Raw genomic sequence first — 22,649 nt, forward strand, 5'->3', positions numbered from 1 at the left:
TCTTCCCCCCTCCCCCCCCTAATTTTCTATAGGTATTAAACAACACAAACAGAAACCAAAGAAGTCGCTTCTTGAGAAAAAGTAAGCAACTGTCAGGTTTGTTTTTTTAAAATTAGCAATGCTTTGTATAAGATTTCAGTAATACATAGCATAGATACTGCTTGAATTTTGTTGTCTATCAGTAAATAGAAGTGGAAGGAATAAACTTACCAGAACTGCTACCCAGAGTGCAGCCTAGGAGTAAAGAGGAGTTTTAGCAACTAAATAAGCTATCTTGAGTTATGTTCCATGTCCAAGCAATTTCACTCAGGCCTAAGTTTTATCCATGTTGGGAATAAAAGAAAACAGTTAGGTTTTCATGTTTTTTTTCCTCCCAATTTGAAGTACTTTACTGTTGAGGAAATTTGGTGCCTGCAAATCAGTGCAGTCACACCCACTTTTTTGTGTTAACTTTGCTATATAAAGTTTACTAGGAGATTAAGCTGATACGAGGAAATGTATGCGAGCAATTCGTTTTGGCAGTGTGTTTTGCTGACTGACTGGATACCAAGCAAAAATGGACCAAATCAAATGTAAAAAGAAATGTAGTTTTATTATGTTACAGTATAATAAAGGAGAATAGCATGCGGTATGATGAAAGGAAATGCACAATATGATAACAGATATAAGCAATGCGTTGTATCGTTGCTGCAAAGTGTTACAGTGATTAAGAAAAGGATACATCACCAATTACCACCTTAATAACATCATCCAGGCCCACACTTCTGCTGGGAAGCCCCATTACAGCCAGTGTCAGGAATCTTTTGGTAGCTGGGAAGCTTCTACACGGTGCATCCACTTGTAGGTGAGGCTTCTGGCCTAGTCCTGGAGCTTGCCTGCCTTAATATCCAGTGAAAACAAAACTAGCTTATGTAACTAGTGTATGCAAGCTTTTAAGTTTGTGCCAAGTGTAGGCGTACACTATCTCATGATCCATAAGGGCCACACACGCCAGGGATGTTGGCCACGCATCCAAGTGTGGTCGAGTTAACTGTCATGACACAGCTGCATGCATTATTTATTGTCTGGATGGTCCTGCTCACATCCTGCCTGTTCAGGGGGCCCAGAACAAGCACCACCTGTCAAATTTATTAAATGCAATTTAGAGTTGTCCTTGAGCTCACTATCCAAGTTAAACAATTCCTGGTTAAATACATGGTCAAAGACTTTTTCATAAGTTGTAATCAATCATTATTTAATAAACTTCCACCCACAATGGTAAAAAAGAATGCATATCCTAATTTGTAAGAACTTGGTTTTGCTACATCTGTTCTGTGCTTTTGCCACATCTGTTCTCTTTCGGCAAGGCGAAAGCACAGAGTAAGAAAGAATCCATGTTCACAAATTCAGCTAAGTTACAATATATGCTGTAACTTTCGTGTTAAACATTTTCTTGAAAGATCTTTTTGATTATTATTGGCCTGCTTGTAGTGATGTGATAACTGATACTCAGAAACAGTACACTAAGTAAACTACTAAACAGCTTTTTGTAAAACAGAAAATTCTGGAGGAGCTTAAATTTGTTTCCCTTCTATATTGCACTAATAAAATGTGGCCTGCAGCAAGACTGATTTTTTTTCATTAATTACCATTATTACTTTTTTAAAATAAATGTGCAGTAATTCAGTTCCTGTCCCTTTTATAGAAAACAGAGGGGGTTTTTTTGTTAAATTTTTGTATACCTTTGGATGTGCAATTTGAAGGTATAAAAAAATGGCTGTTTGATGAAACCCTTTAAATAAGATTATGCTGTTACACTTTTGTGAGGGGTAGACTTCTTGTATTTGTCTTTTATTTTTTCCCATGATACATGTATGGTACATGTCTTAAATGTGGGGAAAAGACATCAACGTTGGAAGAACTAGAGTTCTCTCTTTTTACATGTCAGAGACTGCAGTTCTTCAGAATCTCATTTAACAATCTCTCAAGAACAAAAAGAAATAGAAAAAGACAGAAAGAGAACACAGTCAGATCCTAAAGATCATCACTGTCATCAATACCGTGATACCAGGGTAAGTTACGCTACAGCTGGCATTACAAGACTAGCAGTGTGTTGGTTTTTATTGTTCTGGAATGTGTTATTTACTGGTGTGGCTGAATTTTTGCAGCCAGTGTGTTTTAATGTTTGTGGACTTTCTCAGCCAATTGCACTTTTCATGTAATACTGAACTACCAAATCTGTGTTCAGAACTCTGGGTTGAAAGGCGGTGGGAGGTGGTTGCTTGAATGAGAAGATGGGGGCTGTATGCTATAGGGAGGAGAGGAGTCTCTTCAGGCTTATAGAAAGGGAGACTGAAGACATGTCTGGTTTTGACTGTCCAGTCCTGCCTGTTAATGTGTTATATGTGTTATATATATATATATATAATATAAAACCATAATGTTAATGTCAGGTGTGGCCTTCCCTTTGGCTTTAGGAGAGGATTCAGTTAATGTGTACTGGTGTAATGGAGTTCAGTGGAAGATTCTTTAGCCAAAGTTAATTAATATACAGGTCTTTTGCTATACTGGAGCATTGTTTTGCACCGATATTGTGATGTTAAGGTATTTGTATGGTTATAGACCATTATTTTCATGCTCTGTAAACAGGTTTCTTTTATATGGGAAAAATGCTAGTTAAACGGTGTATTTATCTAGATTGTATTTAAAACTAGGGTTTTGTGGTTCTCAGATGTGCTTGGCTTGTGTATTTGAAAGAAGTGTAGTATAGTGCTAAAATGCAAGATGAACTTGTGTTATTTTAGTAACTCTTTAATTCTTGAGGTTCTTTCAATTGCAAAGACTGTTCATAAGCACAATTTTTCTACTAGGCTATTTTCATTAACTTAAAGAACGACTGCCAAAGATAGCAGCAAAAGTGGTTTTAGTGAAGCAAGATGATGTAGAAGTGAGGCTTAACAAAGTCTGATGGCAAAGTTCAATCTATTACTCTACTGCACAGAGGATATAATAACGAATCAAAGTTACCAGTGTAAAATCTTAATGCCCTGTGATACAAGGTTATGTACAATAGTGACCATACAAAGATCTGCAGTGGGTAAAGGGTCTCTCAGCCTTGAGGAGTAACCTTGAGCAGTGTCCCAGCTCAAGAGGAGATCACTGCCATACTACCAGCTACTTAGGAGGGAGAGCTCAAAAAAAGTTCATTCAGACTGTCATATTTGTTTAGTCAAATTATATAAGATGGAAGAGGTAAGCATGAGACTCCTTGTACGCACAACTTTGTTCCTTGACCAAATTAGTTTTGGAAGAACCATTTGCTATTTATGTGTTAATTGCATGATCAGTGTTGCAGTTTCCAAGCTCATATACATCAAAGCTTGTCATGCCACCCCGTCCGAGGCCGGGTTTTCAGAGAACAGGTTGAAGCTAGAGAAGTTCATGGCCTTGTCACAGCCTAGGCCTTTACTTACTTTAGAGCCTGAGCCAGACTACCACTAGTTTGATGAAGGAGTCAAATGCATCCATCACAGAAGCTTAATAGAGTAAACTTTGTTCTATGTTCATGGTTGACTTTTGTTCCTGAAAAATAATTAAACTAAGGATACATGTTAGTGAGGATCACCAAAGAAATCCACTAAAAAAGCCTCTAATTTTGTCTTTTAGAAGGTTATTTTGCTGTTAAAAGTGCAATGGCATGCTGTGTTGTCATGGTGTAACCGTGGTAGGCAGCACACCCCCATGCAGCTACTTGCTGGGTGGAAAAAATACCAAGTATAAAAGTGAGAAAACTTGTCTGTTGAGATAAAGACAGTTTAACAGGCAAAGAAAAGCTACACGTGCAAGCAAAGCAAAATAAGGAATTATTTCACTGCTTCCAGGCAGATGTTTAGCAATGTTCTGGAAAGCAAAGCTTTGTCATGTGTAATAGTTACTTGTGAAGACAGGTGCTGTAACTGAGAACTTTCTTCCTTTTCTCCTCCCCCGCCCCCCCCCCCCCCCAGCTTTTATTGCTGTGCACATTGCCTGTGGTGTGGGACACCCCTTTGGTCAGTTGGGGTCAGCTGTCCTGGCTGTGTCCCCTCCCAGATTCTCATGCTGCTCGTAGCCTACTTGCCGGCAGGGTGGCACGTGAAACAAAAGGCCTTGATGCTGTGCAAGCACAGGTCAGCAGTACCTAAAATGTCCCTGTGTTACAAACACTGGTGTAATCGCAGATCTGAAACACAGCACCATACAAGCTGCTGTGAGGAGCTTTACCTCTATCCCAGCCAAAAACACTACATGTGTTTTTACTCCTTAAAAAACACACCGCCAAAAAAGGTGGGAAGTTGGGTGATTTTGTTGGTGCTTGCCTTGTTTTAGGTGGGTTTTGCTACTGAACGTCAGTGGAATTTCCCAGCTGTTGCTGTCATGGTACCTGGCTCATGGCCAGTATCACGGGGAGCCTGTAAAGCATTCTTGTACATAAATTTTCCTGAGTGGTTTGCTTTGCTAGACGAATGCAGACTGTGACAGTCCTGCTGTAACAGTGTGGAATTAAGAATTTAATTATCAACCTCGAGTGTGCTTACAGACAGTTCTTCTCTTTCACACTAATTTGTAATTTAAAGAAGCATTTGTGCCTCTTTCTGATTGTCTTCACCATTTATTGTAAAGTAACCAATAAATTGTTTGTTATAATTTACCCTATAAAGTATGTTATAAATAAGCTATATAATATGGAAAGTGAGATGATAAATAATGTGAATCTACTAGTAAGGTCAAACCAATTTAGCACACGTGATAAAACCCTTTCAGGTTTCGGAGGGTGGAGCAGCAAAAAAAAGATTACTTGTTAGTGGGGAAAATGAAACCGATGTACAAGGGACAAAGGGAAGGAAATGAACGTTAGAACTTGTTGAAAAAGAAAGTGATTTACAGAATGCACAAGAAGTGCCTGAAGATTTTTGACTGCCTTACATAAAACTTCCCATCTGCTTTATACTACAAAAATCTTCGTAATGTATGTGTGTAAATTTATCTTCCTTTGGGATGAATATTACTGTGAAAAAGGTTAGTATTTGTCAGGCTAGTAGATAATGTAAATTGATATGAATTTGGAGGGGAAAAAAGTGTAAGTGTGCAAATGCACTTTGAGTAATGAAATGGTTTTTCTTTAGGTATTGATTGGGGACATAATATACTGTAGTGTCATTGTGATTTCGATGTTTAAATGTTAGTGGTTTAGGTTTTTTTCTTTGTTTAAATTTAGTAAGTGATACCTTTTTGTTTTTTGTTTTTTTTGTTGTTGTTATCTGTGTAAAACTGAACTAATGTACTTGTCATTAGGTGACTGACATCCAAAGAACAGAAAGCAAAGGCTGGTCTCTGGAGTTTTCACCAAGTGAGTTCATTTTTGCTATTTGTCAAGTCCAAGTCAGTTCTTCCCTTGCTGTTGCCATTATTAATAAACAAAAGTGTATTTAGTGTCATTCTTAAGAGTAAACTATCATGTTTCACTTCTTGTCCTGTTAACATGCAGTTACTTAGAGACTTTTTCTCTCCTGCTTTTGTCTTACTTCCTTCATGCTTTTGTAATTTCAATCTACATGAATTCAAAATTGAAACTGGAACTAAAAAGTAGAACGCTGAGTCACATGCTAAAAATGCTTTCCCTCCTTCTGAGACAGGTACGGGATCTAAACTTGGAGAAGTCTGTGTGTAGTTTCAATATTCACAAATCATTTGTGATTACTAAAAGCTCCTTATAGATCCTTAAGAAAATAATACTGCAGTTAGAGAAGGAGGCCACAAAATATTTGTCAGAGTGGATTTTTAGCTAAAACTTAAGAGGTATAAGTTGGTATGATTGTCCCTTTTTTTTAATTGATAAAGAACCATTTTTTTCATAGAAAGAACTTCCGCTCCCAAAACTTTCACAGTGCCAGAGTTACTTTTCTCTGGTGAAAGTGCAAGCAGTTCTGATATTCAAAGTGAAATCTTTTCTTCAGTTTTGCTTGATTTTTTTTATCATCTACAGCTAAATCTGCTGTAATCGAGAAAGCATAAGCTATTTCCCTGACATTCAGAAATTTTTCTTATTAACTTTTGTATGGAGTACTCCTACTGAATATGGACCAGCTGCATGCTCACTTTGTATTCTAAAGTTGTGACCTCCAAGGCCTGTGGGCCCTGCTAGTCCTGACAGCGCAACGGTCTGAAGTCCTTGGTGCCCAGGTGCCTTGGGCTCTGCATACTTAATACTTGGCTGGATAGGTGCCAGAGTGCAGAGCACTTCAAAATTTGATTTTAGGAAACCAGTGAAGATGTATTACAAAATAGTATTTTAAAATGAGCAGTAGGAGATCTTGCTCTGGTGGACTTTGGACATAAGTGAGCATCTTGAAGAATTAAAGGATTTATTGAGAGGTGGAAAATGTGAGTAAGGCTGCAAAAAAAGTCAAGACCGATTTGTTGAAAAGATGTTATGTGGTAGGTAAAAAAAGCAGTGTTGAAGGAACTTAATGCAGAAACCACAAATCAGAGAAAGGTTTTAGAAAGGGGAAATCAAGCTCTGGAAGACAAAGCAGGTTTGAGGAACTATGTGTAGATTTGTGTGAAGGAGCAAAATGAAATGCGTGGAGGCCACAGAAATTTTGAATGAGTTTGAAGCAAGTGACAACTAAGTGAATCGAAACATTTTACTGAGCAAGAAGGTGTGGTTCAAATAGTAATGGAGTCTGACGACACCTTATAAAACAAAGCTTTATTGAGGCAGTGGAAGAGATGAGGACCAATGTGCCCACAAGGCGACCCACCCAATCACCAATAGCAAACACAGGACTGACTATTCGTGATGCTCTGGCTCCAGCGGGCTGCCAGGGACACTTGGTGTGCAGGTCACCTGGCAGCAAGACCAAATCATACAAATACCTTTTGAATGAGGGTGAGAGTCGTTCTGCCCCTTGGCTGCACTGATAATCGTGGGATTTGAGAGAATCGTACTTTACACGAATAACGTGGGCAGGATGCTGCCCTTGTTGGTTAGGGGGCAGGGTGCCAGCAGTCTGTCTGTGCTGCTGTGAAGGGGCAGGGTGTCAGAAGGATAGCTGATTTTTAGCGAGGTTGAGGAGGGAAGAGAGATAATGAAAGGCTGAATGTTGGGCAGCACTGAAAATTCTTCTAGGCTAGAGATCATAGGACTGTGAAATGTTGCGTTGAATGTAGTAATTTCAAAAAAGCCCATGCTGATTCCATGAGAATTTTTTTTGTTCTTCCTTCCTCCTTCTCCCCCCCCTCAAACTTATTATGTCGGTACTGATGTAGAAGAAAATATTTGATTTGGCTGTGATTTGAAAGGAGGAGTTACACTCTGAATGGCTAGCTGATACAAGTTTGCTGTGGGTGGGGAGGAATAGCTTGTTCTTAGCCTTTGTTCACTGAAAGGCTTAAGACTTGCAGGAGATTTCATGTAAAGTAACTTTATGCCACTATATCTTATCTTAAAGTTACTGTCTTTTTTAATTTCAGTTTTTGTCTGCATGTACTGTTTTTTTGAGCATGTGTACGTTTCTGTTAAATATCTTTGTTCACTCCTAACAAGAATGTCTAGCAAAAGCAATACTACTTCTACTAATATTTTAAAATGTTTGTGGGGTAAGTTAATAATGTTTGCTGTTGAAGTAATGTATCTCTTTAAGTGTTTTAATTATAATTCAGCAAGATTTGCTTGTTAATTTTATTTAAAAGTATTTTTAAAAAAAATCTGAAAGCAGTGTCTTTAAAGTTGGGTGGTATATGTGAGTAGTCATTTCTGTAGAAGATTTTTCAGAAATAATTTTTGTTGAATGGCTTTTAGCATTAGATCACTCAATGAAAAAATAGGGCTGATTAATTCTTTATTCTGATGGTGAGCAGGAAGGCTTGTATTCCTTTATCTTCGATAAGATTTTGTATTGAATGATAGATCGGTTTCTTAAGGGAAAGGAACCTATACAGTGAAGAAAAAGTAATATATCTGTATCTCTAAATGATTAAATAATGATATGCTTGAAGTGTTTTCGGGCTTTCAAAAGGTTTATTGTTTTCCATCACTTAAATGTGTCTCCTATGAGGAATTTGTGATGATTATTAGTGTAACTTCGGAGTTTTTAAAGTGTGTGAACTGTTTCAACAGACACATTGTGACAATTTCAAGAAATGGTTCATGAGATAATTCTGAACATGTTCAGTCTTCATGATACTTGATTTATGTTCTGGTCAATTTAAATTTAATGTCATTAAGTAATATTTAATGAAAAACTACTTCTGGCACAAGGTGCAAAATGTGTATGCCTATGATTTACCTTGAGAAATGAGTACACGAGATATCTCACTGGCTTGAGTGGGATTACTCAAATGGGTAGATTTTGTATTTTTTCCTCAGTAATTTGTATCTAATTATAGAAAATACTTCTCAGTATCACAAAGTAAACATTTTAAAGCATAGATAGCTAATGAAACATATATAAATGTAATATTTATATATCTATAAATGTAATATCTCTTTTTTCTTTCAACTTTTAAGGTAGTTCAGCGTAAGCACAATAATAAATCAAGCAGTATTTAATGATTTAGGTAGCTGTACCTTATGTTTAGGTTCCAGTGCTCAAATACCTTGAATCCAGGTGCTGGACTGTATGTTGTCTGTGTGATTGTGTCCAATATTAGGAAGCCACAGTTGCCCCCTAAACTGCTTCTGGAAGTTTATAGCTGGAGCTATGCCCTCTTGGAACAGGTAGCTGAGGCAGAAGGCGACATTCCTATATGCCTTGTAAAATCCATTAGGTTTAACTAGCAAAAAAAAAAAAAATCTGCTGCTCCACACACCTTCAGTTTACCATATGTAATAAGGAACATCTGTGATGTGATGCTCAGCAGCACTATAACTGAATGTGCCAGCTGCTTGTTTGTTCCTTACCAGTTCAGAAATGTTGTTTTTTCCTTGTTTGTCTAGTTGTCTGGTTACTAGAAGGCAGCTCTTCCGTACTGGATTTTGTCACTCTTGCTGTTCTAGTCATTAATACCTTGTGAAGTTTGAACTTTACAATTCTTGGTAGTCAAAAATTTCTTGACTTAGTCATGAGTATGCGCGTGCACATTCAGATGCCAATGTTATATTTTAATTGCACAGAAAATGGTTGAGAGATTATTTTGCAGTTAATGGCATACTTCCTGGTTTTGACCAATCACAATACAGTATTAAAACATGTTTTCTTCTTCTTTGTTACTAATGAATTTATTTACTTGGCTTGTAGAGCCCTGTAACTAACCAATGACAGTGTTAGTTCTCTGAAGTTATAAAGTGCATTGGTCAAGTTTTTTGGAGTTAGAAATGAATCAGTATCACATGATAGATTTTTTTCTTGTCTTTGTGATAGTATTTCCACATCATCAAACATTTTTATTTTGTAATTTATATCAATCCAACTCATACGTTTACATTTCTGAGATTAACATGGGTTGAACTTAATTCCTTTAGCAGTGTACTTTTGAAGTGGCAGACTCCTGTACAATTTTCATACTGATTTCTTTTGCTTGGAGTCCACTTTTAATGGTTGTTACAGTATTGTAGAGTCAGATCATATTCTACAGGATTTTAAGATTTTTCTGTTTATTTGAAGTGTCCTTTCCCCTTTATAGGGTTAATAAAATCCTATACTATTTAATAAAAATAATACTGAATTCATACTGTAACACTCAGAGGTGGATTACTGAAAAACTTTGATTGTGTTAGTTTTCCATATTGTAAATGTTTTAAGATACATGATTTAGAACTCACATTTTCTTTACAAATACACTTTTTTCTGTTACAGGTGATGATCAGTTTGTTTGAAATACTTTTTCTCATTACAGGCCAAAGTCATCAAAACAAAGGAAGGCCAAAATCCAGTCCTGGTGACTCTGAAAAGACAAGGTAAGAAATTTTATTTATGTTTTAATTTATTTTGAGTTATTTTATGTAGCACTTAAAAATGAGTTAATGCAGCTTTGACTTGCTGCTTGCTCTTTACTAATTGCTTTGTTAACGTTGTTTACATACTCTTCAGGGTATAGTTCATGTTAAGATAGCTGATTAAAGTTCACAAAATTCCAGTTTTCATGAAAAGCCTGAGTTATTACTTGAAAACTAAATATTTTCCAACACTCAGTTGAATTTTAGTAAGTGAAGGCATAATTTTAATAACTGCTGTTTAGAAATTTTTGCCCCAAGGTAAGTCACATAGTATAGCTGTAACAAAAAAGTGCTTCCTTTACAACAAAAGATAATAGGAATCTTGTTCCAGTTGTTACATTCAGACTTACACCACGACATAACTCAGGCTCTGTCTTATCTTTAAGGCCCCTTTGTACTAGTTCTACTCAGTGTACCAAATAATTTTAAAACTTCTCTGAGACACTTCATACATTTACTAGGAAGAAGAACTTTGACTGCAAGGAAAGCATTGTAAGTCAGTCTCAGAACTGAATACTAGAAAAGAACTTTGGCTTAAGAGTCCTGTTAATCGTTCGTAGATTGGAATTTTTGCTTAAAACAGAAGCATATATAATTTTAAGTACCTTAATACTTCCTGTAGAACATGCTGAATGTAAATGAACGTTTGACGGTTTGAGGCCAAAATTAAATTAGTTGAAATAAAAAGTACTATAGATTTTATGGGCAAAAAGTTTTGCTTCCATCTGTTACAATGTTTAAAACAGATTTTAACAAAATAAATAATTATTTCCAGTGATATTGGGGCCAACATGCTCCAGACAGGTGGGAGGAAATTGCTGCATTTATGGGTGATTCCATATGCCAATGTACTTCCTCATCTAGTAGATAGTTAAGGAGTAAAGAACTGTTACTGCTGACTTATTTGTAAGATGACTGAAGCAAATGATGACTTACTACATAAGGACATGTAGAAATAGAAGCTTTCAGTAACTTGAGCTGTGAAATAGGACAAATTAAGCTGACTGTACTTTCTTGCTTGTATGTTTCAGCTAGTGTTTTTAGTTGTGTTTAGGATGATTAAAAACAGATGAGGGGTACAGCAAAATAAGCTGTTTACATTGAAATAGAAAAGTTTTCATGAAGTGCTAATTTTTTAAGGCAGATTTCTCATGTAGAAGAGTCCAAACCTTTAGGAAACCTGGGAGCTGAACTGGATTGTCCCCAGTCCTCATCAAAGTATGACCACAAAACCTACCATCTTTTAATCTCTATTTACAATACTTCCTCCCCCAACTCTGTTTTGAATACCGCTGTATCTAGGATATTTGAAACTTAGTCATAAGAGAGGTTATTTATGTTATTTAACTGGGTTGCTGTTGACTTCTTTATCCTTCCATTTGAAGAGAGGAGGGAAACATTAGAATTCACAATGGGAACAAATCGTCTTTAATGTAACTAAACCATCTACACAATTGCTTCTCTCAAGGCAAAGTTTGTTAGACCTACAAAAAACATGATGTATCTCAAGAAGTGAGATGCATGATCAGTTACAATCTTGCCTCCATCTCTGTAATTAGCGGGTTTGCTTCTAAAAATCTAGGGCATCCTCTGACACTGCAAAGAATTTATCTCAGATGAGCATTTGATGCCTTTGAACGTGGGACAGAACTGCATGTGTATTAGCAAAAGACTATATAGAAGTATTAAGCCTTGGCTAGCAATCTTAGCATTGAGGATTTAGAGTATTAAGCAATACTTTACCACTTCATTGTACTGGCTACGTTCTATAGTTTGCATGGTGTTTCTGCTGCAGTAGTGGAAAAGAAGAGCTGAGAAGAACAGATCTGTTTCTCTCTCCTCTGCTCTCTCTGCCCCTACCATGCGTAGCTGCTACATATGTTTGATTTTAAGTGGTAGTTGTGCTAGGATAAAGGGTCTTATACTTAAGAAGAGTAGAAAAGGGGAAAGAAGCCTAAGCACCTTCTTATACTGCTGCCTTTGGTGTAGGGAAGTTCTCTAGTCACCTGTTCCGCCCCTCAACTCAGCTGAGAATAAGGTGAAGATAAAAGAAGGCAAATAAAATGATAGAGAAGACTGCTACTTCCCTGAAGCCCTGGTGATTCCTGAGCCAGAAGTATACAAACTATATGAATAGCATCATAATTCTTCATAGTATTATAGTACTTGCTACCTGATTGTGCAAGTGTGCCATAATAATCTCTAGCATGTAGCCGAAAGTGATGTGGTTGATAAAAGCACTGAAGTTTCTGTTTCTTGAAAGTAAGACTATATATAAAGTACATGTACACAAACTCATGATGCCATTGTCATGTTATTTGTAGAGATCACCTTGATTTGAAGATAGAGTCTAAAGCCATACAGGATAAACTCTTCTGTACTGTGCAACAGGTAACTGGGAATTCATCAGCATAAAACCTTGAGTGTAAACGACCTTTTAGTACCACTGTTCAAAATCTTGGTTCATTCAGGAATTTAACACTTCATGCTTAGCATTACTTTTATCAGGAGACAAAGATTATATGATTACGCTGATTGATACTGTCTTGTTGCTGGTAGTCATCTTTTTGCTTCTCCTTCCCCTCCTGTAAGACCTCACACTGGAAATTAGTGTAACGAAACTCAGTATAGTCATAGAATAACTTCGCTAAACCCATGAGTTAGTAATGTAGCTCCTTTGTATCTTAATTCATAAGAAAAATGACAAAAATCACTGGAAATCATTCTGGGATTTATAATACTTCTCCCAAAGTTTTGACTAAATATGTTTTCCTCTGTCTGATTATATATATTTGAAAATAATCATAGAACATTTTGTTGGAATAGCTGTTGAAAATGCTATAAAATTTATAAATTGAGAATTCTCCTTCTCAGGCCTTATGAGCAATGAATGTTGAGTATCCCAAAGTTCTTGAATGAAATCATGGAGACATACATAATTAATCATTTCTTCTCTGTTAATTTGGGGAAGCAGATACTGGAAACTCTATTCTGATTAATTACTTTGTAAGACATAACTGGAATCTGAAGAAGGTGCAGGTTCTGCCCTTATTTTCTTGAAAATACCTGTTTTTGTAAGGCTAATGCATTATTAGTATTGAAAGTAACATTTTTAGTTGGCTTAATCAGCTTCACGTGTTACTAGCTTAACATTAAATTAATATAATTTGTCCTGTTCTATAACTCTGTGCTCTGACATCATTAACTTGTAGCATTAGTTCTAGGAAATTAAAATAAGTCTTAATCATGTTTTTCGTTAGCTCATTTCTGCATTTTGATCTTTTCTTTATCTATTTGTAGTTTCCACTATCCCTGCCACTTTTGTTTGTAACTGTTATTAGATCATGAGTATTTTCTTATGTTTGTCCTTCTTAGTCAGTTGACAGGACGAAGACAAAATAAAATTGAAATTCATAGATGCTTAGGAAAATATTCAGGACATAAATTTAGTATATCAAAAGTGTAATTCAGTTCACAGGAATACAGTTAAGTACTCCATTGGAATAACGTTACAAAAATAGGGCAACTCAAAAGTTATGTTCCATTCTCAGCAAACGTTCCCACTCTTTCAGTTTTTCTCTGCCCCTGTCTTTAGAATCCCAGGCTCAAATGCTGGCATATGGGACAGAGGGGAGGAAAAGGCAGTTAGGTAATCCTACTTCATAGGCTTTTTGTTCATATTGAAAATTAATTCATACTGAAATGATGCAGTGGCCTAAAATACATAGGTGGGCCTCCTCGTTACTCTTGCTTTTTACTTATGATTGCAGGATTAGGTGTTGGAGGAGCTTCTTAAATAGTCAGATTACTTCTACCCTGCCACGGTGATCTGCTCCTGAAGCTAACTTTATTTTAGTGTTTCAACAGATCAAGGGAATGGAAGTTCTTAATTCTGCAGCTGCTTGTCTTGATTTACAGTTTCACTGCTGGAAATTCCCTCAGACTTCAGGAAGTATCTGTAGTGAAAGGCTAATAACATAATGCATTCTGAAACCTTCTAACATTAACGATTAACCTAGATGGAGAGAAAGTGTAGACAGAAAGGAATAGTTCTCAGGTTTGTCAAAAATGTTTGTACACAAAATAATGTACAAGTGAGGAAGAGCGTAGGTCTGGGTTTGGCGATTTTTTCATATGTCAGAAGGATTAAAATGATGCTTGAACTATACTTGAAACTTTCTGGAGAGAAAAGGGTATAACCTTAGAACAAAGCCTAGATTTTTAAGAGATTAGCAGCAGTAGGTCCATGAAAAACTTAAGTTTTTAGAAGTTGAATTTAAAACAGCTTTATAAAAATGTACCTGATCTGCTGCTTTAAAAGTGAAGTTGTGATAAAACTCCAGGAATTACACAATATTAACAGTTGTCTGTTGGGTAAGTATTTTAGCAAATAGCTTGCTTGCTTTAAAAAAACCCACAAAGCACGAACCCCAAAGGAAAATACTTTTTTCTCTTGGACTTACTGTTTTCCTAAATATTTTAGGTGGATTTAGCTATGTTGCCAGAAGATGTTAAATCCCTTGTTTGTGACGGTTATACAGCCTTGATGGACCAGCGATGTCACAGTGCTGAACGAGCCTTTTCGCAATTGTTGAGCATTCTAAATCCTTCAGAATTAAAGGTAAGCTTAGAAAAATAACCTAGTTTATCAAAGTAATTGAAGGTTATGCTTTCATTGCAGTATTTCATTCTTTCCTTCCACCAAAATAGTCATTATTACTGTGTTGTTGCCGGTGATGTTGATTACAATGCCAGGTGTTTCACTGATAAGTATGTCAAGGAGCTTACAAATGAGAACAGGATAAAAAACCCAGTAGTAGCATAGGATGTATTTCTGTAATGTTCAGCATACACGTGCATTTCTAGATGCAATCTGAAAAATATTTAGCAAAATAATATTCTTATAAGAACAAACCAAGATGCTCTTACCAAATATCTTATTTGTCCATTGTCAGCTTAACCTTTATTCTTAATAAGGTAGGGTAAAAAGAATTTATATTCTCAGGTCAGGTAACTCTTTGACAGCAAATACTGTGAAATTTTGTGTATATATATCTCTAGCCAATCAGTCATTGACTGACATTTGTTCTTCTGGATTTCTTTAAATTATTGTACTCTAGTATTAAGTTTTGTGTGACAATGTGTGTGCACATGTGTTGCTGTGTTTCAAGCTCTCATTTTAGTAAGGGCTATTGCAATGCCAACAAGTAAGCCTGTCCGAGGAAGTAGTGCACCGATCCATCTGGAATTTTGACCTAGTTTATTAGGAAGAAAAAGGTTGAGAAAAGGTGGTGGGTTTTATTTAAAAGAAGAAAAAATCTGCTCAGTTCTGAACATGAAACGTAGCAAAGACACACTGGACTTCATGAAGTCAACATAGTAAGACCTGTAGTTACAGCTTTTCTAAGAGCAGACATTTCAGGATGTATCACTTTGAAATGCATAGGGGTACCAAATGACCAGCAGTAAAGCTGTAGTTAACCTTTACTTTTTATGTTAGTTGTAACATAAATCTGGTTAGAGGCTATGATAAGAATGATGAGAAAAGAGTTTTCTAGCTCTGTTGCAGTGAAGATCTTCAATTCACAATATACAGTAATGTTCTAGCTACCAGAAAAGTGTTTTTGTGGGTGTTACTACTATAATTTGGCTCTATTTGCAGCAACTGAATCTTCATATTATTAATTATGTTGTAATCATCTATGGACATGCCACTGCTCTTCTTGGAATAGGACAGCCTGAGGTATGACATTAAGCCACTATATTGCTTTTATTCAAAATTCTAGTTCAGGTAGTTGGCCATTTGTTTTTGTCTCTTCTTAAGAGACATAAAATTAGTGGGGAAGGAAAACTTTAAATTTTAGAATAATACAGTTTAATAAATAAATAATAAATAAATACAGTAAAATAAAAGACTAGATCTTTAATGGTTTTTGATAAATTAAGCAACCAAATAAAATTTCTTTTTAAGTTTTCAAATGAGATTCCTAAGTATTAATGAAGTATAGTCAATTATTTTTCTTCTACTTTGTTGTAATGTATTTATACATTAGCGGTTTTGATGCAAACATTCTTCTTTCAAAACAAAAGAAAGAACGCTTTTGGTTTTCGAAAACACCAAAACAAAAGTGTGGGTTGTTTGGGGTTTGTTTTTTTTTTTAATTTTTTCTGCAGTTTTAAAACTGTTCAGTGTCTTCCAATGAATTTTAAAACGTCTGGGTGGTTGTAGCTCAGTGAGATCAATCATTTAATTTCATTATTTCAGAGGGAGCCCTTATTTACTGAGTAAGTTGCCATTTTTATAAAAAGGGAAGCCTTTGTGTGTGATCATAGAGTTGCTTAATTCCCTTTACGGTTCAGAAGTGATCAAAGAATAGGGCATACTGACCCACTCTACTGGAGCAAGAAAAGGAGAGGGAAAGTCAAAAGCTTCTGGCAAAGTGCCACATATTTTTGTCTTAAATTTACTTTGAAGGCATTGACAAAGGCTGAAGACCAGTTTAAGAAAATAATTGAACAGTACCAGGAGGAAAGATTTGGTTGTTTGGCATACTATGGAATTGGAAAAGTGTACCTCAGACAAAACAGGTTGGTATAATACTTTCATTTGAGAAACCGTGATGTAGGGTTTTTTTAAATTATTCTTTGTTAATCACTGATTCATACATCAGACTGAGTTATTACAACTTTAAGTTTGTTACTGCTAAGAATCTGATGGAAGCCGCTGAATCAAGCAGACTCCAGGGCATGGGGATATGACTGATCAGCACACCCCTGCAGTGGAGGAGAGTTCATAGATGAACTACAAAAAAACAATGATCTCAGGGAGAAATGTATCTTAAAGAAAGCTTAACTTATCTCAACACTAGGGAGACTGGAGGGTAACCTTGGTTTTAGATTAAGCAGCTGCACCAGTGAGTCATCTGGTTCCCTGAGATAATGTCTTCCTGAGGTAGCCAGACCAGCATGGGGGAGAGGAGGGGAGTGTGCATGTGGCTTAGCTGAACATAAAGTGCAGAAACTGGGTAAGTACTGATAAACTCAAGAGCAAAGGGCTTGAGCTGGCTTCAGCCCACGTATTCCTGGCGGTACTTCTTCCCAGCATCCTGATGGTAAACGTATAGAGACCGGTAACAGGAATCATGTTTGTATTGATTCAATAGTGTATTGCAATTGCTATGTTATGCTTGTGTTGTGATTTCAGTATATCACTGTATTGCTCTACTTAATCAAAATCCCCTGTAATGGGTTGACTGGCTGCCAGATCCTCATCCAGCTGTGTTCCCACTCCCCCTTCTCAACAGAAGAGGGGGAGAAAATAAGACGAAAAAGCCCAGGGGTTGAGAAAAAGACAGGGAGATCACTTGCTAATAACAGTCATAGGCAAAACAGACTCAGCTTGAGGAAAAAGAATTTAATTTATTGTCTGTTAAAATAGAGTTGGATGGTGGGAAACAGTAAAAATCACCTTTCCCCTACCCTTCCTTTATCCCAGGCTCAACGTCGCTCCCTCATTCCTGACTCCTCTGCTTTCCCCTCCTCCCCGGAGCTGCCCAGAGGGATGTGGAATGGGGGTTGTGATCGGTCTGTAACAGCTCCTCTCTGCTGCACCTTCCTCCATGCCCTCCTCCCCTGCTGCTGTATGGGCCCTCTCCGCCAGCCTGAGTTCCTTTGGGGCATGTCCCCCTGCTCTAGCAGGGAGCTTCCATGGCTGCAGTGCAGATACCTGATCCAGCAGGGTCCTCTCAGGCGCTGTAGGAGAACGTGTGCTCTGTGCCTGGAGCACCTCCTCCCCTCCCCCTTCTTACCTTGGTGCTTGAAGGGCTGTTTCTCACACTTTGTTTTTTCCTTACTCCTCACAGCTGTGCAGCAAGTTTTGTCTTTTCTTACCCATGCTTTCCGTGAGGTGCCACCATCTTGCCTGAGGGGCTCAGCTGTGCCCCGTGATGGGTTTGCTGGAGCCAGCTGGGGCAGCCCTGGCCTCTCCTCGCAGAGGCCGCCCCTGCAGCACTGCTGCCCCCCCCTCCCAGCACAACCTGGCCACATAAACCCAGTACAGTGCCAAATAAATAAGTTTAATATCAAACTGTAAACCCTTCTTATATGCAATATCTAAAAGCACCTGGTCAGAGTGTGTTGCAAACTGAGAGGGGATTCCTCCTTCCACAGGGTAGCCAGGTGCAGTCATCTGAGGCCCAGGAGATGTCTGTGTCCCAGTCCCACAGATGCAGCTCGTTTCCCTAGTTTTGACTCCTAGGCTGCATGTGTCCCAAAGGGGTGCATAAACACACACATGACAGCACAGCTGAGCTGCCCAGACTACCCCAAGCAGAGCAGCTCCCATGTAAAACTCATTTAAAACATAAATATAGGCAGCAGAGTCCTGTGCCTCTTCCCTGGCTGATCAGGGTTGAAGGTCAGTCATGAACATACACATGTCCTGACTCTCTGTATTGACAGGCACACCCAGGGTCATGGGTCCCCTGAATGTCAGTGCAGCCTCTCAGCCTGCCTCACATCTGGACTCTGGGCAGGCTGTCTTACTGGCTCACGCCTTGAGTCTTTTATACTGAAGAGTCCTTAAACAGATAACTTAACGAACTGGTGGTCTGTTTGTTTCTAATAATGTTTTATTAATCTGGGCTCAGTGCAAACCCTGTGGGACTCGGAACTGACTTTACATAAAGCTACTGTAATGTCTTTACCTAGGTACTCTTTCATTCCACAGATCATATTCTTGCCCCCTCCTCCCCCTCATAAAGTAAATTGTGAAGAGTATGATACGTAGAAGTTACTCATATATGATTTGAATGTGTTGTACCTGTTTCAAACTTCAGATTTTCAGATGCACTCGATCAGTTCATGAAATCGCAAACAATGGTTAATCACAAGATTGTACCTGGAGTATTAACTTGGCCCACAACATCTCAGGTCATTGAAGAGACACGGATAGAGAATTTACAGGTATGTTTCAAAATAAAATACAAAAAAAAAGGGGAAAAAAAGGCATAAAAGGCATAAAAGGCAAAAAAAACCCTGTTCTGTCAGATGGCCTTTCAAAAAAATAAAAAGGTTGTCATCCTCCCATCTTCCTCCCTGGCCCCCCGTTGTCAAGGCCAAACAGAAATGGGGGGTGAAAGGGAGGTTTCAGTCTGGAGCAGCCAGCACAAGTGCTGCTGCTCATTGTCTAGAGTATTGTCAGCACCAAGGCTTGGTCTTTGTAGAGCAGAACTCTGGTGAGGACAAATTTGAGCATATGGGAAGCATCCCATTTACAGCACGAGGGTGGGGGCTCTGTGTCAGGCTCTATGCTTGGGTATTTCCATTTAATAATACTGTTCTAATCTGCTCCAAGTGTTTCATTATGTGTTGACTTCTTAGTTGCACATTACTGAGCATTAAGTAGATGTATTATATACAGTGTAATGCTAGAGTGAACCAGCTAAAAATTCAAATTAGCAAAAATGTGAAGTTGAAAATTGCAGTAATCATGCTGTATTTAAAACCAAGTAGGAGAGTTTGACCATGTAGTTCTTGGTTGATGCAGTGGGAGTTGTATGGTAAAATTCACTCTTTGACTTGAAACATCTGACTTGTGGATCTGACACTACAAATTGCTTTCTCACACTCCACAGCTCTTTTTAATTATTATTACTGTTACTGTTTTTAAACTATAATTGAGTCACTGTTATTTGTTAAGGGTTTCTGGATAAACCATGCCATGAGAGGTAAGATGCGTGAGCTGCTCTGCATGGATGCAGTTTGACACAGTAGAACTTGCTAGGTTATTCAGTGTATGAACTTGGCTATACTATACTGACCTGCTTCATTTCTGGTAGAAGCAACAGTACTGTTGTTTCTGAAACCAAAACTGACCTAAAGATTTCTCACAGATCCCCAGCTGACACCACAGTAGTCTGGCCACAGTGATACGTTGGTGGTCTGGGACTTCTAGAGAATGTAATACAAATACCTGAAAGGCTGTAATTGGTGGTCTGTTTGTTTCTAATAATGTTTTATTAATCTGGGCTCAGTGCAAACCCTGTGGGACTCGGAACTGACTTTACATAAAGCTACTGTGATGTCTTTACCTAGACACTATTCAGGGAGATCTCTGTAGCTCCAGTGCAGAGTCAGGTCTGAGCTGTCCCTGGGAATGTACGTGATCCTGTAATCTGTGGCATAGGAAGGCATGGACCCCAAGTCAGTGAAGAAGTGAGATCGTTTATTGCATACAAGTGCTAGTTATATACAAACGCTTATCTACCCAAGTTCTGCCCTGGAATGTGCCAATGTGCATTAAGGCACCTGGGAATTTGTCTATGTGTAGCAAAGCAGTTACTTATTCAGAGCTGTTCACACGCTTGTGGTTTCGCTGCCAAATTTGTCTGCTTATCTGTACACTAACAGTTCTGCCAATTCAACCTTGTTTCTCTACAAGGTCAACTTATTTTAGTCCCTTACAATTCCCCCTTTTTTGTTAGTTGCGATAAGGCAAAGGTTGCATGCAGCTGGGTGACCATGACTTGATTCGTGCTACGGTCAAATAAGCACTGAACACAAAAAAAGAGGCATGGGAGACATAAAGCAAACATCAATCGGGCAGTTAAGGCGGTTATTATAAATCCTGCAATATTTTTGATCCACGGTCTGAAGTTTCCCAGCCATGAGAAAAGTCCAAAGCCATCCCACCCCTGGCTTTGCTGTAAATCTTTAAGGCTTTGAAGTTTTGTATGCTTGTGTGAATTGATTCAGAGTGGTCACTCAGATTCATGCAACACATCCCATCAAAGTCTTCACACCTGTGTCCCTGTGCCAACAATAAAAAAATCAATAGCAGCTCGGTTCTGTAGGGATGCATGACAGACAGAATCGATATCTGCTAATATACCTGAAAGAGCAGTGCTTGTAACATTACTTTCTTTAGCAAGCCAACAGCCTAATTTATTAAATGAGTTAAGGGTGTGTGCCGTTTGTACAGAGGAGATCAGAGAAGCAAAAACGCGTTGCGCTGTGTTCCAGAAATGAACCTGAGGGTTACGGTCTGCTGTGAAGCTTGTGCTACGCCATTCTTGAAGGTCGTGCAGTTTCCATGCCCTAATGGCTAAATCACTGGGGTGAAAGAAAGAAAGTTTGTCAAATGTGCAAGGCTCTCCTGCTGCCCTGCTCGGAATTCCCATCCAGGCCCTGTCCCCACCGATCAAAAAGGTGTTGTTCAAAAGGCTTCCCGGGCCTATTGCTGGGTTTACTGTTCTAGGTGCTATATAATTGCACCAGGTGGACTCAATCTGATAAACTGCTGACCTACTTGTCAGGTCAGTGCCTGTGCTGTTGAAATATGGCCCGCTAGTGTGATTCAGATGGAAACACACTGATGCTTTTATGGTTCCCAATAGTTCCAGTTCTGAGAGAGCCGGAAAGTTACTGATTTTTATCAAGCCTTTTCCCTCCACGTTGTTCTCTTTAGACCATTGAGCACTTTCACCCTCTGTTAAGCGCCAGGGGCCGTCACGCCACCATTTTGATTCCCAGACACCAGGGTTGACACAAGCCCCCCAGTCGAGGCCACTATGCATAGCTCACAAAAATCAGACAACCACAACATATATTGCATCGGGTGAGCACCATGTGAAGAAGGTGACCTCCAACTGTGCGGTGCGAGTGTATAAGATTCTGCCATTGCTTCAAGAAAGAACGTAGTGAACGTACTATGAATTCCCCTTTCCCACACTGCTTTTCTTGGCTCTTTGATAGTCTCATATTGCATAGGCTACCGTTCTGGAGGCTGATTTGGCTGATAAAATACTGGACATGCCACTGCGACTCCCAAACCCCCTTGTTTAAATGCTTCCTGCTTGCATTCCTGCCACCAATCCCCTGGACTCCCTTTCACCCTCCCCAAAAACACGGTCAACTCGCTGGGGGATGGGAGGAAGAAATCTGGTTCATTTTCCAAATCTGTAAGACCTGGATCAAAAGGGTTCTCAGTGTCGATGGAGTCATTGTACGAGTTGTCCTGTTTCCACATTTGGTTCTGTGCCATCAGGGCTGCTGCAACTGGTGATGGGAGCTTTGAGGGCAGAGGAGGTGCAGACAGGATCACCGTTGTTGATGGTGTGTTGAGAAGAGCTGCGTTGTCAGTGGAGTTTGCAGCCTCCCCTGGTTTAGCACTGTTAGTAGAATTGGTCGACACTTGGCGAAGGGTAGTCAGAATCTGCCACCAGGCTGACAAATGCTTTCCTGCAGCGAGGTCTCCCTCCATGGCAGCATCATACAATTGTCTGCCAGCTGCTTGCCAGGCAGTGATTTGCAATGTGCCATTAGTTAGGTAGAAAGTCCAACACTTGGTCATGGGTCCAAAGTTACTAGCTGTGGACCCATTGCGGCTTGTTGCTGAGCTGCAAGCAGCTGTCGCAATACATCCAGGCTGCACTGCTGATTTTGGGCTAACTTCCCTCCCATGGTTCCCAACTGCTCACCTCCTTCGTAGGTGATGGGTGCACACAGTCAAAGTTCCTGCGCCTCCTGGTTCAGTTGGGTGATGCCACCGGTTTGGGCTTTGTGAGCCTCCTCTTCAGTGTCCCCGCGCGGGCGCCGTTTGTGGTTATTGCTATATAGTGCTAGTGCAAGGTCAACTTATTCTAGTCCCTTACAGTAACCCAGATCCCAGGTGAGGCACTCTGAAGGGCTAGGG

The 22,649-nt window shown here is 38.8% G+C and overlaps 1 protein-coding gene across 1 annotated transcript in view; it reads left to right on the plus strand.

Moving 5' to 3' along the window:
- Positions 1-22,649, plus strand: part of TTC3 (tetratricopeptide repeat domain 3) — a gene marked incomplete at its 5' end in the record, with an annotated part of 72,415 nt that overhangs the window by 17,817 nt on the left and 31,949 nt on the right. Inside the window, 9 exons of the mRNA XM_056329096.1 lie at positions 33-81; positions 1,928-2,051; positions 5,311-5,365; positions 9,856-9,916; positions 12,280-12,346; positions 14,439-14,576; positions 15,618-15,698; positions 16,431-16,543; positions 18,793-18,919. Of these exons, the coding sequence (XP_056185071.1) occupies positions 33-81; positions 1,928-2,051; positions 5,311-5,365; positions 9,856-9,916; positions 12,280-12,346; positions 14,439-14,576; positions 15,618-15,698; positions 16,431-16,543; positions 18,793-18,919 (815 nt within the window). The remainder of the gene's footprint in view (positions 1-32; positions 82-1,927; positions 2,052-5,310; positions 5,366-9,855; positions 9,917-12,279; positions 12,347-14,438; positions 14,577-15,617; positions 15,699-16,430; positions 16,544-18,792; positions 18,920-22,649) is intronic.

This window comes from Falco biarmicus, chromosome 2, assembly GCF_023638135.1.
Source record: "Falco biarmicus isolate bFalBia1 chromosome 2, bFalBia1.pri, whole genome shotgun sequence".
In the NCBI taxonomy this organism is placed as follows: domain Eukaryota; kingdom Metazoa; phylum Chordata; class Aves; order Falconiformes; family Falconidae; genus Falco; species Falco biarmicus.